At 37.0% G+C, this 22,396-nt stretch overlaps 1 protein-coding gene across 7 annotated transcripts; it reads right to left on the bottom strand.

Moving 5' to 3' along the window:
- Positions 1 to 102: 102 nt before the first annotated feature.
- LOC129567061 (E3 ubiquitin-protein ligase lubel) lies at positions 103 to 12,369 on the bottom strand (the record flags this gene model as incomplete). 7 transcript variants are annotated; one of them, XM_055443596.1, is given in 22 exon segments in its annotated part: positions 103 to 289; positions 433 to 608; positions 723 to 918; positions 997 to 1,148; positions 1,210 to 1,299; positions 1,410 to 1,625; positions 1,697 to 1,963; positions 2,051 to 2,503; positions 2,603 to 5,550; positions 5,627 to 5,963; positions 6,068 to 6,163; positions 6,236 to 6,466; positions 6,545 to 6,685; positions 6,752 to 7,044; positions 7,699 to 8,742; positions 8,833 to 9,058; positions 9,166 to 9,483; positions 9,595 to 9,936; positions 10,034 to 10,156; positions 10,253 to 10,401; positions 10,493 to 10,802; positions 12,237 to 12,369. In XM_055443596.1, coding segments are annotated over 21 exon segments (8,118 nt in total), but the record flags the coding sequence as incomplete, so codon positions are not given.
- Positions 12,370 to 22,396: the final 10,027 nt, after the last annotated feature.

Genomic DNA, 22,396 nt, shown 5'->3' with positions numbered 1-22,396 from the left:
TAGAAGCGAGTTGGATATAAAAAAAAACAATCACACACCATGGAGAAAAGAGAGAGAGAGAGAGAGAAAAAAAACAAAAATTGAATTAGTTGAATGTGATACCTTAAACAATTCGTTATGATAAATTGAGTTGCAAATTCTGGGATCTTGACGGAAAACGTATGGTCGCGGTGGAAGACGTCTATTTGCCCGTCTTACAAGCGTTTCTAAATCGTCAGTCGACATGATTGATATCGATTCTAACATATGCTCGCGAATTAAAATACACAAATATTCAACATAATGATTTCTGGAAGAAATGAACCCGTTGAAGTATCATTTTTGTGGAATGAAATATTGTCATAGAAAAATGTCATGTTTGAAATTTAATAGCGATTTCGAAAGTAATGAAATTCGACTTCGAATTTTGATAATTATAACATCCGAGATTACCTGCACAAACCGGCGCTATTCTCTTCAAGATCACCATTACAAACGGTGTCCACCAGACCACTTGGTGTTTCTTTTTGAATTGGAATCGGGCATAGCCTTCGAACACTATTCACTTCATTTGTGTTTGTTCCTGGAATGACTTCTCCAGGCTCGGTTGTAAATGGGATATTGTGCATCTGAAATTAGAAAATTGTCCACATGTTTGATACGTTTTGATAAAATCTCAATCGAAAACAATTCGAAAAAAAATGGTTTATTTCATCGTTGTGAAAGATTTGCTTATTTCTCACCTTTAGCAATGTTTGCAGATCCCTTGGCTCTTTATCACGTAGATAAAATAGACAATTTCTGGGATGATGTGAGTGTAAACCAAGTTTGGCACAATAATCCGATAGGCCACACTTGGCTCCCATTTTGAATGGTTTATTGCAGCCATAACAAAATTCATATTTGCACTGCGTACAGGTAAAATGCATGCATCCACCCCTGGAATATTGAAATTGGTCGTGAAAATGTCAATAGCTAACTGAAAGCGAAACAAAAAAACAGAGCGATTTTTTTTACCTTGCGAGTGAATACTTGAATTTACACTTTGGACAGGAAATTCCGTGCAATTGTAAGTGTTTTGAGACACCCTCCAATTGCTTGTCTGGATCGTTCAAATCTTTCCACTCAGAAAATTGGTCACAAGTGATTCCTTCGTGTTGTACTTCCCACTGGGTGATTCAAATAATTTTAGCTTCGGTTACGGCTTGTAAAGTGAATTATTGAACTTACCGTCTTTCTGCATTGAGCACACGTTACACTGCCACAATCTGGACAGATGAGTCGCTTTTGGCGCGGACGGGCAAAGAAGCCAGATGAACACTAAAAAATTAAATTTTAATGGGGTTTAATAAATGACAATACCATTACAAATTTAATGGAATATTACATATTCAATATTGATTTAATCTCATAATAAAATCATGACTCACCTCGACACACCACTTGAAATTGGGATCTTGCATCAGCGTTCTGTCTCGCAATTTTCTTTGAAATAGTTCATGCACATCGGTTTGAAGAATATTTTTCAATAAAATGTCCAAATTGGAGAAATACTCCAAGGCATCGTCTTCGGTCACCTCAGACGCATTGAGATCAGGTAATTTACAAAATGGACATGAACAGTCGGTAATACTTCGATCGGTAATCTGAAAATGCAAAAATGTTGTATGTTAATGAACCACATTCATTTAGATTTATTTTACAAACGTATTTTTACCTGAATTGTAAAATAATTTTTCGCGCATTCCTCACAGCAACTGTGCGTGCATTTCAACATGGAAACCATTTTATTCAGTGGATAAATTTCCGTGCACAGTTCACAATCCTGTTGCAATAGACGCATGGCTTGCTCATAATCGCTAGCTTCTGTAGCAGCCCAAACTGCAATGTCTTCTTTGAATTTCTGCTGAATCAATTCAGCGGCGAGTAGACCTTCAACATACGAAAATACTTTGCCTTCATGTAACAACTTCTGTGCCACTATCTGTAATTGGAATAGAATAACACAAAAATGATCGAAACAATTTAAATTAAGTTTTATCAAATTAACTACTTTGTTTCATTGACTGACCTCTGAATCTTCTTCGATATTCGATTCGACAATTTTCACTAAATTTGGAATGACTTTCATGCTGGTGATTGGTTTTTCATCGTCTGTATCTGTTAGATAGTTGTCGTCACTGAAGCACGTTTCATAGTATTTCTTTTTCGGAATGGATTGCTTTCCGCTGGATGTTGATGGTTTTGGCTGTTCTTGTTTGACTTTTTTAGGTACAGCCGTGCTTTTACTTGCTTCTGGACTTGATTTGAAGAACACTTTCGGTGGTACAATTTTCGATGGTTTTTTACTAACAAATTTGGGCGGTTGTTTCAACTGTTTATTGAATAATTCATTTTGAATATTTCGAATGCTGGCTGATGGTTCGCCCAGTGATGGACGTCGCACTGGGATTTTATTTTTCACTGTCGATTTTTCGGATGTGTTTTTCTTCAATTGCATTACATTTATACTGCTTGAACTGCACTGTGTTACAACGGGAACGGTTATCTTTTTATATTGATACGATTCGACTAATTTTTCGCTAGCCACCGAAACAGTTGACACTGATGAACGAATACTTACATCTTTGCTTGCTGAACTGTCTGATGCAGACACATCAACACTAATTTCGTCCATTTCTGATTCGGTATCGTTGGAGTGAGACACTTGATTATCAGACACTGACACCGATTGTGACTGTGATTCATCGTCTTTTGTTGATTCACTTTCACTTGCTTCGTGTTCGTTAACACCTGCGTTTAATGTGCTTTGCTCTGGTTCACCGTGAGCTTCTTCTTCTTCTTCAATTGCATCTGAGTTTGTAGCATCAAAGCTTAACTCTTCAGTTGGTTGTAAAATATTTTCTGGCTGACTATTACCACTTGGTCTAATTGGTTGAGGCACTATCTCACTTTCACTTTGGTTCACAACATTTGTTTCATTTTCTTCGATTTGGTCGTTGTTTGTGGTGCTTGGTTCGAGTATCGCTTCGATTATAGGTTCGGTTATTTGCTCAGCAGTTACTTCTACTACCGTTGGTTCAACTGTAGTTACTGTCATTGGTTCAATCGTTGACTCAGTACTTTTTTCTTTTTCTAAATTCTCTTCTCTCTTTTCTGTTTGTTCAGAACTATTTGAATGTTCAACATCCCTTCTTTCCTCAGAAATAATCTCTGGCTGATCTGGTGATTGAATGGCTGAACTGATTTGTGAATTAGCAAGTTGCGGCTCAACCGATTGTGATTTTTCTCTCAATGTAGTTTCGCGGAAGTTCACGGAAACAATCGATGATGTTTGAAGCGATTGTTGAATTTCCAACATGTGCTCCAACAAATTACCATCGACAGGAGGAACTATGGCATTAGCGTTTGGTTCTGGGGTCAATACTACTGAAACTGTATTTTGACTAGCAGAATTGTTTTCTTCCCTTTGAACATTGTTATTCGTATCGATTGAGGTTTGATCACTTGCATCGCTTGGTTGTAAAATATTCTCTTCACTTTGGACATTTTCCTCATTTCGGAAATGTTCTTCGTTTTGGGCATTTTCGTTAATTTGAAAATGATCTTGATTTCGATCATTTTCATCACTTTGAACATTTCTTTCATTTTGAGTATTTCCATCGTCTATTTCTTCATAATCTTCAACACTTTCACTGTGACCATTTTCTCGTGAATCAACTTCGCGATTTTCATCTACAACATCATCCAAAAGTGCACCATTCTCTTCATTTTCATCATAAACCAATTCATTTTCACTGTGTAAATTTTCCCGGGCTTCGACAAAGAATTCACTCTCTACACTTTGGCTACTGCGTTGAAAATCGGCATTGCGTTCATCATCGTAATGTTCACTGTATTCACCTTCTTCACTAATAATAGACTCATCGTCACTTATATCTTCCCAACTATCACTGAACTCACTTTCACCTTCACCCATTTCGTCTGAGTAAATTTCATCGCTTAAATACCCATCATTGTCACCGTCACCAAATTCCGACGCTGACATTGCAATATCCTCGTCAATTTCATTTTTCATTTGTTGGATCAAACTTTTTGTGTGCTCAACTAATTCGGATAAATTGCGATTTTTCACATCTTTCACCATTTCAATGCGATCGTTTTCAATAGAATCTATTTTAGGTGTTGATTCATCTGGTTGAGACTGAGTATTGCTCGAAGATGGTTGATTCATTAAATCTGGACTTCTGGCGACTGTTTGATTGTGCTCCTTGTTGTCGTCGACAAGTGCAGCTTGTTCGACGATTGACAAAGAGAATGTTTTCTCATTTGAAACGGATGGAATCATGATAACGTTTTCGATATCTTCTATGTCATCGGCAACAACCGTTGAATCGGATAAATAGTCCGTGTTTTGTGAGTCCGATCGATCAGTATAGAATGAATGGCTTCTTTGTGCTCTTTGTTGCCGCTTCAATAGCTTTTCAAGCTCACGAATTCTCCGTTTGTCAATTTGTTTCTGCGTAAATCGAGCACTTGACTTGGTCACAACAAATCGCGGTTTATTTGTTCGAGATTGTTGTGCGACTTCAACTTGCGAAGATGATGCTACCTCTAAAGGATGAGCATGGCCATTTTGAATGGGGATATTTTCATTTTCAACACTTTGAACTTTTCCACTCTGATTTTCCGCTAAACCAGTAATATTATTCGAAGTTTGTGACAATTCATTTTCGATTATTTCGTTATTATTTCCGTTGCTTTCATTTATGGCCACCTTTGGTTCAAGTGTAGCAGCCGTAGGCGCATTTGTGGCCATTGGTACTGTCATTGTTTGATCGGCAACTGCCGTCGATTGACTAACGGCTACTACTGGTTCAGCCTGACTCTCTGCCATTATTTCAATCGATTGCAAAGGCCCTGCACTCACAACATTCGAAGCCAAATCTTCCTGAATCCCGTTTATAATTCCTGTTTCTTCTTGCAACGGGAGTTCTTCCCTCCCGTTTTGGCCATTTTGTTCGGGTGTTTCAACGAGTTCTTTGCTTATCAATGCAGCCACATCTGGTACCACATCTTGAATATGCCTTGAAACGAAATTTTTCACATCTGTTTCAACATCTGTATTCTCATCAAATTCATTTCCAGCCTTTGATGGTATAATAATTGGACTCTTAACATGAATACGATCCAAATTATCACTATGATCTAACCCAGAGAAGCTCGAAGCACTGGACATTGATCGACTGGTGTGCGACATAATAATATTACCGACTAAATTTTCAATTGTGCTCAATAGAGTTTCGGTTTGTTTCGACTGCTTTTCTTCCATGCTGCCAATGATAGCTTCAATGTCTCGCAGAATATCACGCTTATCGTCATTCACTTGAGAGTCATTCTCCTTAGATGAAGTTTCAGTTTCTTGTGTTTGATTGTCTTGTTGAACACTGGTAGAAGTAGAAGGCTGTTCGTTCTGAATCGGAGGCTCAATTTCAGGTGCAGCTGGGGAGCTTTGAATTTTTAGTAAAAATGGCTTCATTTGTAACCGATTGAGTTCAGCCATTGCCATCTCTGAAATTAAAAAAAAATACTGAAAGTTATCCGAAACGAACGATTGAATCCAGAGCTTGGAACTATATAAACTTACCAACATTGCCGTTGTGGGCAGTCAAAGTGGAAACAATGTCTTCACGAGAATAATTGCCCTGCCCTTTAATAGTGTTGTATGCCTGTTGCCGTTGTTCAATACACTGAGTGACTGCATGCCATACGCTTCCTTTATTCTTGATCAACACTTCACGTGCTCCAGCCGATGATATTGTACCAACGATATTCTCTTTGTGCTCTTGGCCATACTTTGTTGCGAGCGTTTGCACCGTTTCAATTAACTTAGTCCAATTTTCATTTAGCCATGCCAATGGATCACCATCTGGACAGTTTGCCAAAGCAACTTGAATTTCATCGAATGTATAGTTGTTTGCGCCCTTTGAAAAAGTAAAAAAAAACGAAAATTTGGTTTTTTTTTCGAACAAGATAAACGCTTGTTTTTTCTTAATTTCTTTTCAAGAAATTCGAATCGAAAACTCACCAATAAAACTTTGTATAAATCCAAATCATTCATTGATCGACGGTTCTGAATATTCGAAGCAATGGTTTGCAATTGTATTGCATTTAGATGAGGTCCCTATAGAAAAATGTTTCAAATATAAAAAATTGTTTGGAAAATCACAATAAAAATGGTCAAAACGAGTATTACCGTTGGTAAAAACGGAGTTGTCGGAATTAAATGGTTGAGATGGTTATTATTGTTGTTGTTGGTATTTGATCCGATAAGCGTCTTTAAGCTCTGGTCAATGTAAGCCAATATATTGTTGTCTAATGTTGAACTTTGGTTTTGATTTTGGTTGTCTGTATGGGTTGGGAGAGATTCTTCTGTTGGACCTTGAGTGGAATGCATTGACGGTGGCTGGTCAGATGCCGGGGCCTCCTAAACAAATGTTTAAAAAAGTGTTTTTTCTCTGTTAATTATGAATGGGTTAACGGAATGGAATGGTGAAAGTGGAACCTGTACGACAATCCGTTCGCTAATATGCTCATGTGTGTCTTTGTGTGTATTCGTATTGTTTGCAGTGTTTTGTGAAAGTGTTTCATCGTCAACGTTTTTCTTGATAACGCCATCATTTTTTGATGGTATCGTTTCATTAGCCTGGGTGGATGAATAGACAAAGCGTGTTTTGAGATGGTTTTATGGAATGATTCCCGCTACACTAACCTTTTTCTCGGACCCACTCGCAACGGTGTGATTTGCAATTGGAATTGGTTGTGGCTCATTTTGAATGTGTTGCTGAGTCTGTCCTAAAATTTTCATAACTTCTAAATCATTATCGCTTTCTTCAACTTCCGATTCCAAATCCGATTCTTCAACTAATTCTTCTTCTTCTTCCACTCCCTCTTCATCACCATCAACATCATCCTCTTCTTCTTCTTCAATTTCTTCGCTTCCATTGCTTTCATAACTTCGAAGCTCAGAAATATCATCGTCCGATGTCGAAGCCATCCAGAAGCCTGGGATCATTTGGGCGAAAGAAAAATGCGCTTAATGGATTACATTCGCAGGTGTAAGGAGTGAGCAAATCACAAATGGAACAATAAAACATAAAACAAATAACAAACGCAATTTCGGTTTTTTTTGCATACTTTTTCTTGTATCAGTAAAGCATTTAGTTTTATTTTAAGAAAAAAAAAACAAACAACAAACACATTAAACGAGCAGACAAAAGTTATGAGAAAGAAAAAAAGACAGATATATACAAAATGGTAAATGGATCTAAAACATTCTGGCATTTAGAGTGTGTATTTGCTACGTGTAATTTCCAGAAATTGATGTTTAAATAAAGTTGTGTTTAGTGTGATTATCATCTAAATTGTGTCGTTTGTAATTCATGAAAATGTTGGCAACAAAAATTATGTCTAGTCATGTTTTATGCTTAGAAAAAGTTTGATTACTCTTGTGAGTGTGGTTTTACATTGGTGTAAATTTATTGTGAACATTTGTATGCTACGTTGTTCTGTGGTTTGTATGTCGGAACCGTGTTTTGTACAGTCTTGAAACATCACTTGTATTCATTTTTTTTGTGTATGATTTGGTATTTTGGTATCATTTAGCTTGTTTTGTGCCAGGCCAAAATGAGATTTTTCTCGAAATTTTTTTCGTCCTACCTTCTTTCTCCATCGAATCGTTAATTCGGCCATTCATCGGTGGTTTTTTCTCTTTCTCCGGGCTGGCTTGCTTTCGAATGGCCGTCGCCGATGGGGTTTTACAGCAAACGGCGCAGATTTTTACATTCGGTTCGTTGACAAATGTGCAGTATTCGCAAGTCCAATCATAGTCGGGTGTTTTTGGTTTACCTTCGGGAGCGATGTCTGGAACACTATTCAAATCGGCTTCACTCGGCTCTGGTTCAGTTTTGAGAGGTTCAGGTTCGGCTTTCGTCTTGGCCACTGGCTTTACAACTTTTGTAACCGTTTTGTTAGTTTGTTCAGTTGAAACTTTTGGCTTAGTAACCTTTTCCACGCTCTTTCTACGATCAACTGGCTTTGAAACGGTTTTTGTGGTTTTTACTGGAACTGTTTTGGACGTGGGTGATGCAACTGGTACAACTGGTACAACTGGCGCAGATGGTGTAGTTGGGATCGATGCAATCTTCTCAATTTTTGCTTTTATTGTTGGCTTCGGCTTCCAGAGCTCACTCGAACTTTCATCCATCGACGACGCTTGTGCAACTTTCTCAAGAATTTTCGCTTGAACAAGAGCTCGAGTACCCATTTCCGTTTCCGAATCCTGTGTCGAATCGGATCGAACGCGTTGAGATGGTCGTCGTTCAGATCTTGATGAAATCGACCGTGCCGATGAACTAGCTCGTCGTTCACGTGCACTTTGCCTGTATGTGCGACGTGCAAATGTTTCACTATCCTCATCAAAACTGCGCTGTGGAGAACTCTTCAAACTTTGTCGAGACGAACGAATCGATCTGCCGGCACTATCACGTCTATCACCACCCTTGCGTCGCATATCCAAATCATCTATGTAACTGGTCATACTCTCGGAACTCTCGTCATCGGTTGGATGCTGTTCCATGTAGCTATGGCGATACGGTAGATTTCTAGCAGAAACTGAAGATTTGCGCGATTTTTGGCTCAACGCCGGAGATGCAGCACGAGATGGTACACGCGAATGTGGCCTTGAGATGGGGAATGGATACGCTGTGGAAATTGAATGAAATTGATTGAATATTGAAAATTTTGAGCTTTAAATGAAAGAAAAAACAAATGATTCAATCCAAAGAATCTCACCATTCGGTATCATTCCAAAGTTATACGGATAACCGTCTGGTTTTCGATAGCTTCCATTATTCATCCATGTTGTACCGTTCATATCAAACTGTTGTGGATAAAATGGTAAATTCAAGCTCATATTTGATCCATTCAAATGTTTTGCATTCCATTGTGGCTCGGCTCCATGCGGGTTCCACAATTGCTGCTGACTACAATTCATGCACGGCCCTTGCTGAATGTGATTCTATCCCAAAGAAAAACAATCATATCAATTCAAAGTATTCAAATCCATCATTTGAATGAAACACTCAACACAAGTTAATTCCAAGAATTGAATGTGATTTTAATTACATGATACGGAAATGGTTGATTGGGCGCATAGCCCATGAATTGCGGTGGCGGACCAAATTGTTGCGGTGGCATTTGCCAATTAGCATTAGTGCGGCCATTGTTTAAGTCTTGCACGGATGAGCTGAATGCTCGCGATTGTGAATCGGATAGTGTGCCTTCATCCTGTGTTGTAATATCATCGAAATCGTTGAAATTTTGATTAATTTGAGCGTTGCCATTCTTAAAATGGCGCGGAAAATTGGAAAAACTGCCGGATCTAATTCGTGGGCCAAATGAATTAGATCGATTCGCTGAATTTCGATTGTCATTGTTAATTCGCTAAAAAGCATCAACGCATAAACAGAATATTTGGTTTAGCACAAAACAAAATTGTTGCAAAACAAAATTTAGTTTACAAACAGCGATGAAATCAAACATTTTGGAACCTACTTCGAAAGGAGATGCATTCATTGATGCTCGATTTGATTCGCTGTTTCCGCCCGATGTGTTCAGTGAATCTTGATACTCGTGGTACCGCTTTTGCATGATTTCCATTCGATCGCGCGCGTTGCTGGTGTGAATTTTGATGCGTTCCATTGCAAGAGATGGCAATTTAGATGAAGAGTCAGAGTTCGGCGTTCCCGGCCGTGAGTTATTGAATTGTTGTACTTCTTTTTTATTAGGTGAATCTGGTGATTTACTACCGGGAACAATCAACCGTTTAATGCTTGACACTCGCTCTCGTAATGATAAAGCCGGGCTTGGCGGCGCAACTGGTCGCTGTGGCAACGTCTAAACATGAAAAAAATATTGATAGAAAAACGATTTTTCTTGTTTAAATCCAATTTCAAAGGGATTTTTCATTAAAAATCCAATGAATTAGCCTCACATAATCCTTCCTTGGCAATGATGGCGTCATTCCGGTTTTCTTCCGTCGTGGTGGCGGCACTGGAAGCAAATAATCACCTTTCGGTGGCAACGGTGGCTTTATCTCCGGTTGAATAACGATTGCCTACGAAATGAATCATTTCAAATGAATCACACTTTTATTAACAACACGAGCGAACACACCGAATCGCAACACACCGGAATGTGTTTGACGTCTTACCTTTCGTATGTGTGTGTTTCGTTTTGGATGACGATGAAACATGTCGTCACACGATGAGCAGAACAGTTGCTGATTGCATTGATCACATTTTACTTTGGCAGACATCGACCCACACAGATCACATTTGATACCGTCCAGAGATTTGCTATCTAATTATATTTTCGTTATGAAAAATTAATCAACAAATTAACGAGATCATTAAGTGAAATCTATTTAAGAAAAAATTGTTTTCTAGCGTACTCGTAGCTTTGATGGGTTGTGCATTTGAGTATTGTTCATTAGAAAATTCGATGATTTCATAATCGGGATCTGGTGCAATTTTCTTCGGCGGCAACATTGGCGGCTTATCGATTTTCGTTGCACGACTACTCATTGTGAACACTGCAGCAGCAACAACAACAACGATGTGCGTTTATTTCAGAATCGCAAATTTATCTGTTCCGATCGACTGTTGACAACAAAGCGAATAAACAAATTGTATGATTTCTCTTTTTTTCTGTTCGCTTTTATTTGGCGGAAAACCTTTTTTTCTGTAAACACTTGTGGCTATCTAAAAATAAACGATCTGAAATCAATGTAAAAAGGGAAAAAGTAGGAAAAGCGTCTGTATTATGTTGAAATGGTTTGGCTTTGATCCAGATGAAAGAGTGAAAAAAAATCAAAACATTCAAACTTGAGTAGTTTTTTTCGGTCATACAAATTGGTATTTCAACATTGTACATTTCACTCTCGGGTATAAATATTGACAGGCGCTTAGCCAAATCGATCCCATCTCTATAAACACACACACATCATCTACGCTGTAGACACAAAGACTCGATGATAGACGATTCGTATGGTTCGTGTAATTATCACTTTAATGAACCGTTCGCTTCGACCGCTTTCTCATAAATCTAATTGTCACATTCTAACACTGAGACCATTCCCGAATGGGCATAGGTCAGATCTCATTGGTTTATTTTTAGAACGATGAACTAAATTTAGCAGTAGAATTTATCAGCAAATAGTGTTAGAAATCGAAAGTTTGAATTTTGTCATTTCATACGTGAAGTTCGTTTAATCGTCGTTTAGAAAGTGCTTTGACAAGCAACACACATCACATGCGCCACACAGTTCATTCGACGGAATTTAATTTGGGAGCATCGCACTGTGTCCATTCATTCAATTTTTCTCAAATCCAGAACCCGAATGAATAAACCACGTAAATTGCGCATGTTATGTTAAAATTTTGAATATATAATTCTGTGGCTATATTCATCGGCTCGTGTGTCGTCATGTTCGCAATTTCCTCTAAATATAAAAATACATATTTAACATTTGCGTTATTCTCATTCGCTCATTCGCTGCTGATGGGGATTTCGCGCAATCCTTTCGTCAACGTGGACTGCACTTTTGTGAATAGATTTGTATTTTCTTTACTCTCGCTTGTTGTTGTACTTTTATTTCGTGTCTTTTTGTCAAATAAAATATCGCTAAATAGAAAATAGCACACCGCATCATGTCTATTTATATAGCACGATCAAAACGGCCTGAAAATCCGTCATGCGACTACTCGGTACAAACTCTCACGTATGAAAACATCAACGACAATTGAATTGGGATATAACTAGACTTTTGAGCCGTCTTCGACGAAAAATGGGCGAACAAAATGTTGAAAATAAAATCAAATAGATGTTTCGAGACTGAAGCAACTTTTCTTTCACATCTAATCATTCACAATATTTCGAAATTTTTTAAATAATTTTCTTTTTTATTTGAATTAGCTTTCAATTGATCATCTTTCGAAGGAATTTAGAACCAAACTTCCTTCCGTTCATATCATGACCGTTTAAAATTAAATTTGAATTGATAATTTTATCCAAAAATCACTTAATGTTTTATTTTCATTTTTTTTAATCGTCTAATTTTAATTTAAAACTCTTGATTCATTTCTTTTCCACTCAACTACAGACAATTTAGCAAAGAAAAATTAAAAAGAAAATACCGTTGACGTATTTAACCGGAACAACGTAACGAGTAAGTGTCTCTCAGCGATTATCGAATCGAACTGACCACAGTTGAGATGGTGCTCATTGTATTTCGGCATTGCGAACTCACGCGAATATCACCGAACGACCAGAAATAAGGAACAGGCAAAGAGAGTAGAGAGACCATTTCATACACGCACAGCCGCTAAAAATAAACAAAAATTTGATATAACCGCCGAACGTGCACACAGGTTATTCGCAGTTCAATTTTCCGTGTTTACGCTCTTAGAGATAAAATTGAAGTAGAAGAAACGCTTTACTAGAGCGGCTTTAAGAAAAATTCCCTTTTACCTCACTATCGCAAAAAAGCAAAACATTTTTCTTGCAAGAAATGCCATGAAAAGTTATGATTACAATGAAAATGAATTCGAACTATCCGAAATTGTTTGAATGAGCAGCACATGTCTATTTATAATCACATTTTGCCGCAATTGTTCGTTATTTGATTTGAAAAGTTGCCAAAAAATATTTTGTCACGTTTCAAATTGTGCAGCTGTCGCGTTACACTGCGATTCATGTATTTCATATGGTCTAAATGAAGTACTTGACTTAAGACTTTGAAGCCATATCCAAATGAAAGTTTTCAGAATCTTTGTGATGAAGCTTGATAACACAACTTTTTTACTTCTGCGATGTGCGTTGGCATTTAATTGTTCCGATTTTGGAAAAACGCGATCCAAGAAAAAATGTCCCAAATTAGTCGACTGACTGAAAGTATAACTAAACGTGATTGTCTCCATACAAAACGCATGATTTCGATCAACTTATATTAGCCTGTTTTAGTTGTGCATCACTACATACAGTTATATACAACTGAGTGACTGTTAGTCATTTTATTTGCACACGGGAAGTAACGAGAGTAAGATTTCTTCTAAAGCACATGAATTGTTATCAACGTAATTCCAACGCCGTCAAAAGCGACACGTTCGACTTTCGTGAATGGTCTTCCATATTATTGTCAAATAGACTTTCTTTGACATGTTTCGCCTTGAATTTAACAAGCGTGTCTGGGGGCTGATCTCATTTTAAACATGTGTATGAACAGTTGAGTACTTTCTATAGTTGCGTAATATGCAATGCAATGTTGATAAGATACCATTGTGTGCATATTCAAACGCACAACATTGATCAGAAATATTTGATAAACACAGTCTGATATCCAAGGATTTGGAAAAAATAATTGATATGAGAACAATGAATGCTTTACTGAATTCAAATGTGGAGATTAAAATCGACATGCGTACATTTTCTTGCACGATTCGCATATTTTTTCGATCATTCGATTAAAGAATGGCGATTTTTTTACTGCGCAACATTGTATTACTTTGTGATTTCCCTGATAGTCATTGTTACCATTGCAAGTGCTATGACGGTACTTGAAAATATATATGACGCAACATTTTTAGAGATGACATTTTCTGTTGTTAAGCAATCGGTGAAAATGGCGCATTTCAAGAAATATAAAGTTCTACATGTAGAAATTCATCCATACATGGATGCAAAAAGTGTGTTGCACTATGTTAGTTGCATTTCGAGCATCAGCATTGGTTCAAGATGAGCCATGGAGTTGACTGCGACAACTTATTGCGGAGCCTATTTCTTGTCGGGAATTTAAATGATTCAGGAGCAAAGTTTTTCACGCACAATATTTTTTATTCATTAATATATTTTAATTCATGATCAACTACATACAATTGTATATTTTAAGATTTTTCCAACTGAGAAGTTCTGAATTACAATGCAAAAAAACTGCTACTAAAGTAACGGCTAAGGTTGAGCTAGAAAGAATGTGTGATCCTCCATTTGGAAGTGATGATTTAGTTACTTTGATACAGTCGAATCGCATATCAATTGGAGCAACGTCAAAATCTTTCAGCTTTTCGGACGAAGACAGTTTATCAGCCAAAGCATTGAAGTATTGTACAGAGCTCTTAGGGAATCTCAAGGTAAGTGTTTTCATATTTGGCTTGCTTTCTAAGAATTTCACAATGCTTCCGACTTCAATACCGAATTCCAAATGAACGTCAGCTTCAACGAGCTTGTTAACTTTCGATGCAAGCGCCAAAAGTGTTGAATTGTTCAGATTTCCTGCTGTGATAATAAGTGCCTCCAAGTCATTGTTCTTTCCAACGAAATCTATCCACACATCATCCAATTTTCCAACTGCCGCCAAATGGAGTTTTTTCAATTGTTTAAATGTAATGTTTCCCGATTCAATGTGTCGGTTAAGGTCTGTGATTATGACATTTTCGATATGCTCAAATTGAATTACTGGATCTTCTTGATACGATTTCAAATCTTTTGGCATGTGGAAAGCAAGAGTGTCTAGCTGAGGTAATTTTTTAACGGCACGAAGTACCTCCACCGATGTTGATTTCAAACGCAACCTTTTGATCTGTGAATTTCTCTGAAGGAAGCTCACAAAGGCGGACGAATTATTTACGTCGGCCTTTAATTCTTCCAATTTTGGAAAAACGCGATCCAAAATATAGCTATCCGAATAAGTCAGGTTCAGAACTTGCATTCTGGGAAAGAGTTCATCGAGTCCTAATTGATTGCTTCCAATTTTTTTCCAGACGCCCTCAAAAGCGAAACGTTCGACTTTTATGAATGGTTTCGTCATATTAGTGTGAAATGCACTTTCTCTGCTATCTCTAACAATGAATTCGACCAGCGTGTCTGAGCAATACCCATTGATATATGCTCTAATTCCTTGATGCTCCTTCAATGGAATTACATCATATGTAACTGACAATTTTTCGAATGATTTGCCAAAAGCTTTCAGAAACTTCTGCGCTGCCCCGTAGTGTATGTACATCTCGTCATGCCAAGTGGATATATCACTAAGACTGTGCTGTATTTTAATCGAAAATTGTCCATATTTCCATTTGAATAATGTGTTTGCTGCGCTCTGTGCTCGATCACTTGTCAAACTAACTTTCAAAAGTTCCGGAAGAGTCAATGATTCAAGCCCCTCTAATTGACTATCCAAAACTTCTTCGGCCAAAGAAATGGGAAAGAGAACACAACACAAAGCCACAACGATTTTCGACTTCATTTTCGTAGTAGATTTTAGCTAGGATCACATGAAGTCCAACAAATGAACTGACTAAATTTGATGAGAGCGGATCTCATTTAAATTTGTGGTCGAACATTTGAGCGCTTATGATATGCACGCAATTTTGATAAGATACCATTGTGTGCATATTCGAACGCACGATTTTGATCAGAAATATTTGTTAAACACAGTCTAATTTTTAAGCGATTGACATGGAAAAAATTGCAAAATAGTTGGAGATATTGTTGAGATTTATGTTTCAAATGAATTTTTATTTTTAAAAACAATTTTGATATGAGGACAATCGATGCTTTACTGAATTCAAATTTGAAGATTAGAATCGACATGTATACATTTCCTCGATCATTCGTCTGGAGAGTGGTGTCTTTTTACTGAGCAACATTGAATTACATTGTGATTGCCCTTACAGCCATTGTTACCATTGTAAGTGTTAGGGCTGTACTTGAGAATAAAAATGACGCACCATTTTCAGAGGTGACATTTTCGGTTGGAGCGGTGACATTTGCTGTTGCAGAGGTGACGTTTTCTATCGGCAGCGGCGACGAGCCTAATTTCGTTATGCCTATTCGACAAAAATCCTTATTCATAGCAACGACTGTCCATTGATTTTTCAATAGTTTCCCCAAGAAATTGGTGAATAAAATGGAGCATTTCGTGAAATTTAAAATCGTTTTCTTCATTTGTGGATTACTTTGAAGAAAACTCTCAACAGTTCTAACTGTAACACTGGAATCACAGCGAATATCGGCTTCAACCAAACCGTTGATTCTCGCTGAAAGTTCGGTTAGAGTTACGTTAGTTAAAATGCCATTTGTTATTATCAGTTTTTCTAACCCTTTGTTAGCTGCGATGAAATCCATCCATATGCCATCTATTTGCTCATTGATAGCCAACTCCAGTTGCTTTAGTTGTTTGAATGCAATTGTTTGTGTCCGCATTTTATGATAACTACCTCTGACTGTAACTTTTTTAATATGTTCAAATGTGATGTTAGGACCTTGATAAGACTCTATGTCTACTGGAACGGAGAAACTAAGAATGTCTAAATTGGGCAGCTTGTCGTTCACCGTTTGCAGTTGTTTCATTGAACTTGCTGCTAGTCGCAGCAGTTTGAGTTGGGGATTTTTTTCGAAAAAATTTCGGAAATCGACCGAAGGATCTACAGCAGTATTCATTTCGACTAAGTTTTTATAATGGTAATCCAAAACATGTCCACCAGAATGGCTAGTCAAGTTTAAAACTCGCATCTCTGGGAATAACTCATCCAATCCCATAGCGTTCTCACTCAAATTTCTCAATAAACCGTCGAAAGCAACGCATCCAACTTTTTTAAACGGTTTTTTCATGTCATCAAATCCATTTGCCGTAAAATACTCCACTCGAAACTCTACAAGTGTCTCCGAACAGTAAGTATTAATCCATTTCCCGATTTCTTTGTATTTTGCAGACAAACTAAAAGCACAATTAACTAATAAACGTTCAATTGATTGTCCAAAGCCCATCAGAAATTCGTATAATATATCAGGACGAACTGCCAAACGGTTTCCGATGACTCCTATATAACGATTTTCTTGCAAATTATCATATACTGCGACCGTTAAGTGACCATAATTTAATTTGTATAATTCGTTTGCTTCACGATTATTATCGTTACTCTTTTGGCTGAATTTTAGGAGTTCGATGATATCTTGTTCAACCGTTCCAAACCGGGTATTTGCTTTAGATCCATTTTCCACCGAAGTGGAATCATCTATGAGAAAACAGCACGAAATAATAAAAATTCCGAATTTCATATTAGCACAAGACTTTGGTACACTTTGATATGGAATGATCGAGATTGAAAAATCAAAAACTAACTAATTGACTTTCGGTAGCGTAACCAAATTTATTGCTTAATGGGAACAGATGCGTGAACTATTCTATCTTATCACAATCGTTTACATTCTGTGCGTCATCTCCACTAAATCGGTGTAAGTTCATTAATTTTTTCATATCAAAAATAAGATTTTATCACATCGTTCTGACAGTTTCCATGATTTTTCGTTAAGTCAATCCATTATGTATCACATTGCGTGTGGCCTGTGGCCGCATTGGTTTAAGATAAGCCACGGAATTGATCACGACAACTTATTGTAGAGCCCATTTCATATCCAGGATTATAGATAGTTCTAGAGCAATGTTTTTCACGCAAAATACTATTATTCATTTATTTTATTGAATAAATGTTAATAATTAATAAATTACTTAATATTGTGTACTCAATGATTTGTTCAACTGAAAAATTCTGAAATAATAACAACTAAACTGACTAAATTTTATGGGGGCTGATCTCATTTTAAACACGTGGATGAACAGTTGAGCCCGTATAATATGCACGCAATCATTGCGTGCATTTTGTCACAATGCTGATAAGAAACCATTATGTGCATATTCAAATATATATAACATGACATTGATCAGAAATTTTTGATAAACACAATCTAATTTTTGAGCGATTGGCATCATAAAAATCTTCAAGTGAATTAGAGATATTGTTGACAAGATCGCTTAATAAACGAAGAAAAGCGACACGCAGCCCTCTAGGCGAGGGACACTCAAAATAGTCATCGTACATATATTGAGCGGGCACTATCGATGCGTTCATTTGTGTGAGTGCGATTGTGTAAACGACAATGTTCGTGTTCAATATGTGTACGATGACAGCCTTGAGCATTCCACGCGTAGAGGCGTCTTGGCGTCTTACGTCAAACCTTTCCCATGTATTTGTATACGAAGAAAGCGACCTCATTGTTGAGATGTCTGTTTCAAATGAATTTTTATTTCAAAAACAATTTTGATATGAGAACAATGAATGCTTTACTGAATTCAAATATGAAGATTAGAATCGACATGCGTACATTTTCAATCACGATTAGCGCATTTTCTCGATCATTCGTCATGGAGAGTGGTAACTTTTTACTGAGCAACATTGTACAACATTGTGATTGCCCTTACAGTCATTGTTGCCATTGTAAATGTTAAGACCGTGCTTGAGAATATATATGACGCACTATTTTCTGTCGACGGCGACGAGTCTAATTTCGTTATGCCTATTCGTCTAAAATCCTTATTCATAGCAACGACTGTCCATTCATTTTCCAATAGTTTCCTCAAGAAATTGGTGAATAAAATGGAGCCCTTTGAGAAATTCAAAATCGTTTTCTTCATTTGTAGATTGCCTTGAAGAAAACTCTCAACAGTTTCCACTGTAACACTGGGATCACAGCGAATATCGGCTTCAACCAAACCGTTGATTCTCGCTGAAAGTTCGGTTAGAGTTACGTTAGTTAAATCGCCATCTGTTATTATCAGTTTTTCTAATCCTTTATTAGCTGCGATGAAATCCATCCATATGCCATCTATTTGCTCTTTGATAGCCAACTCCAGTTGCTTTAGTTGTTTGAATGCAATTTTTTGTGCTCGCAATTTATGATTAAAATCTCTGACTGTAACTTCTGTGATGTGTTCAAATGTGATGTTAGCACCTTGATAAGATTCTATGTCTACTGGAACGGAGAAACTAAGAATGTCCAAATAAGGCAGCTTGTCGTTCACCGTTTGCAGTTGTTCCATTGAACATGTTGCTAGTCGCAGCAGTTTAATCTGGGAATTTTTTTCGAAAAAATTCCGGAAATCAACCGATGGTTTTACAACCGTATTCATTTCGACTAAGTTTTTATACTGGTAATCCAAAATACCTCCGCCAGTACGGCCAGTCAAGTTTAGAACTCGCATCTCTGGAAATAATTCGTTAAATCTCAAAGTGTCCTCATTCAAATTCTTCCATAATCCGTCGAAAGTTACGCGTTCAACTTTTCTAAATGGTGTTTTCATGTCATCAAATCTACCCTCTATATAAAATCCAACTTGAAACTCTACAAGTGTCTCTGAACAGTAAGTATTAATCCATTTCCCGATTCCTTCGTGTTTCTCAGGCAAAATAAAAACATAATTAAGTGATAAACATTCAATTGATTGTCCGAAGCCAATCAAAAATTCGTGTAATATATCAGGACCAACTGACAAACGGTTATTGATGACTTCTATTCTACGATTTTCTTGCAAGCCATCATATACTGCGACCGTTAGGTGGCCATAATTTGATTTGTATAATTCGTTCGCTTCACGATGGCTATCGTTACTTATTTGGCTGAATTTTAGGAGTTCGATGAAATCTTCTCCAACCGTTTCTAACCGGCCATTTACCGTAGATTCATCTTTCAAGGAAGCGGAATAATTTATGAGAAAACAGCACGAAATAATAAAAATTCCGAATTTCATTTTTAGCACAAGATTTTGATACGATCTGATATAGAACGATCGAGATTGAAAAACAGACATAAACTATTTGATTTTTGGTAGCGAAACTAACTTTATTGCTCAATGGAAACTGATACGTGAATAATTCTATCTTATCACGACCATCTACATTCTGTTCGTCTTGATAACTAAATCGGTGTCAGTTTTTTTTTAAATCCGTATCAAAAATAGGATTTTATCACCTCATTCTGGCAATTTTCATGATTTTTGGTTAAGTCAATCCATTATGTATCGGCGATCTCTGATTATGTATCGCATTGCGTGTGGCTGAATTGGTTCAAGATAAGACATTGCATTCTGGGAAAGAGTTCATCAAGTCTTAATTGATTGCTGCCAACTTTTTTCCAGACGCTCTCGAAAGCGACACGTTCGAATTTCATGAATGGATTCGTCATATTCTTGAATAAGGTGTTTGCTGCACTCTAAGCTTGATCAGTTGTCAAATTAACTTTCAAAAGGTGCGGAAGAGTCAATGATTCAAGCTCCTCTAATCGACTATCCAAAACTTCTTCGGCCGAAGAAATGGAAAAAAAAACATAGCACAAAGCAGCTATGATTTTCGACTACATTGTTTTTCGTTGTAGATCTCAGCTGGGATCACATGAAGCCCAACAAATAAACTGACTGGTGAGTAAAATTTATGGGAGCTGATCTAATTTTAAACATGTGTATGACAAGTTGAGGACTTATAATATTCACGCAATGTTGATTAGATATATAGCATTGTGTGCATATTCAAACGCACAACATTGATCAGAAATATTTGATAAACACAGTCTAGTTGTTGAGCGATTGGCATCGGCAAAACTGCCAAGGTGATTAGAGATATTGTTTAGATGTTTGTTTTAAATGAATTTTTATTATTAAAAACAACTTTGATATGAGAACAATGAATATACTGAATTTAAATGTAGATATTAGAATCAACATGCGTACATTTTCTGGAGGATTGGCACATTTTCTCGATCATTCGTCTGAAGAATGCGCACGTTTTACTGATGAACATTGTTTTACTTTGAAATTCCTCTTACAGTCATTGTTACCATTGCAAGTGTTAAGACTGTACTTGAGGATATATATGACGCACTATTTTCAGAGCTGGAATTTTCTGTTGTCGAACTGACATTTTCGGTAGAAGAGGTGACGCTTTCTGTTGCAGCGGTGACACTTTCGGTAGAAGAGGTTACGCTTTCTGTTGCAGCGGTGACACTTTCGGTAGAAGAGGTGACGCTTTCTGTTGCAACGGTGGCGTTTTCTTGTCTCCCAATTTTTATACCAGTGAAGTATTTGTCGACAGGTGTGACCATCCAATCATTTCCAAGTTTTTCGCTTAAATCATTCAACAAGAAAACCGTATTTCCATGGAAATTTAAGACAATGTTCTTCAATTGTGGATTGCTTTCGATGAATTTCACGATACTTTCGATTGAAATATCGCGTTCACAACGAACATCGACTTCAACAAGACGATGGAGTTTTGAAGCTAGTTTTAAAAGGGTTGAATTATTTATTTCTCCAAATAAATCTCTAATAATAAGTGCTTCTAGATGTTCATTAGATCCTATTAAATCGGCCATCACGTCATCTAGCTTTCCGAAATTTACAATCTGTAGTTTTTTCAATTGCTTGAATACAATATTACCCTTTCGAAAGAAATGGTTGTTATCATTTATTGAAGTTTCCTTAACATGTTTGAATTGAACTACAGGACCGTTATAAGATGGCATGTCTCTTAGGATGTAAAAATCAAACACGTCCAACTCTGGTAAATTTTCATTCACCACATGAAGTAATTCCATTGATATTACCTTCAAGCGCAATTTTTTGAGCCGTTTATTATTTTCTATGAACCTAAGGAAAGCTGGCGATGGATCGACATCAGCATTTAATTCCACTAATTTTGGGAATACTCGTTCTAGAATATAGCCGTCGGAGGCACAGCCCAGATTTAAAATACGTAGTTTAGGAAAGAGTTCATCAAGTCCTAATTGATTGCTGCCAACTGTTTTCCAGATGCCATCAAAAACAACACGTTCAACTTTCGTAAATGGTTTTGTCATAACTTGAAATACACCTTCTTTGCTGTCTTCAGCACTGAATTCGACCAGCGTCTCGGCACAATATTCATTGACATATTCTCCAACTAATTCTTGCCAATCCTTAGACTTTATCATAGAATACGCAATTGATAGTCTTTTGATAGATTTACCAAAAACTTTCAAAAAATTCTCGGCCAGTCCAGGATCTACGTTTATTACATTGTCAGTGACAGAAATGTTATTATTATTTTTTGAAACATAGGTTATTTGGACGAGTTTGTCGCCATGTCTCCATTTATATAGTATATTGGCCTTTTGATGATAGTTATCACTTGCTAAGCTAGCATTCAAAAGTTCTGGAAGATCTAAGCTTTCAATTTCTACGTTTTCGATAACAGAGTTGACAGTTTCTTGTCTTCTAATGTTTATACCAGTGAAGTATTTGTTGGCAGGTGTGACCATCCAATCATTTTCAAGTTTTTTGCTCAAACCATTCAACAAGAAAAGTGTGTTTTCAGGGAAATTTAGGACCATTTTCTTCAAATCTGGATTGGCCTTGATGAATTTCACAATGCTTCCGATTGGAATATCGCAGTAGCAACGAACATCCACTTCAATAAGACGGTAGAGTGTCGACGCA

The sequence above is a fragment of the Sitodiplosis mosellana genome, unplaced genomic scaffold (genome assembly GCF_009176505.1).
Source record: "Sitodiplosis mosellana isolate CC-2019 unplaced genomic scaffold, AAFC_SMos_1.0 Smas_scaffold_5, whole genome shotgun sequence".
Taxonomy (NCBI): domain Eukaryota; kingdom Metazoa; phylum Arthropoda; class Insecta; order Diptera; family Cecidomyiidae; genus Sitodiplosis; species Sitodiplosis mosellana.
This window is presented reverse-complemented; position numbering and strand designations above follow the sequence as displayed.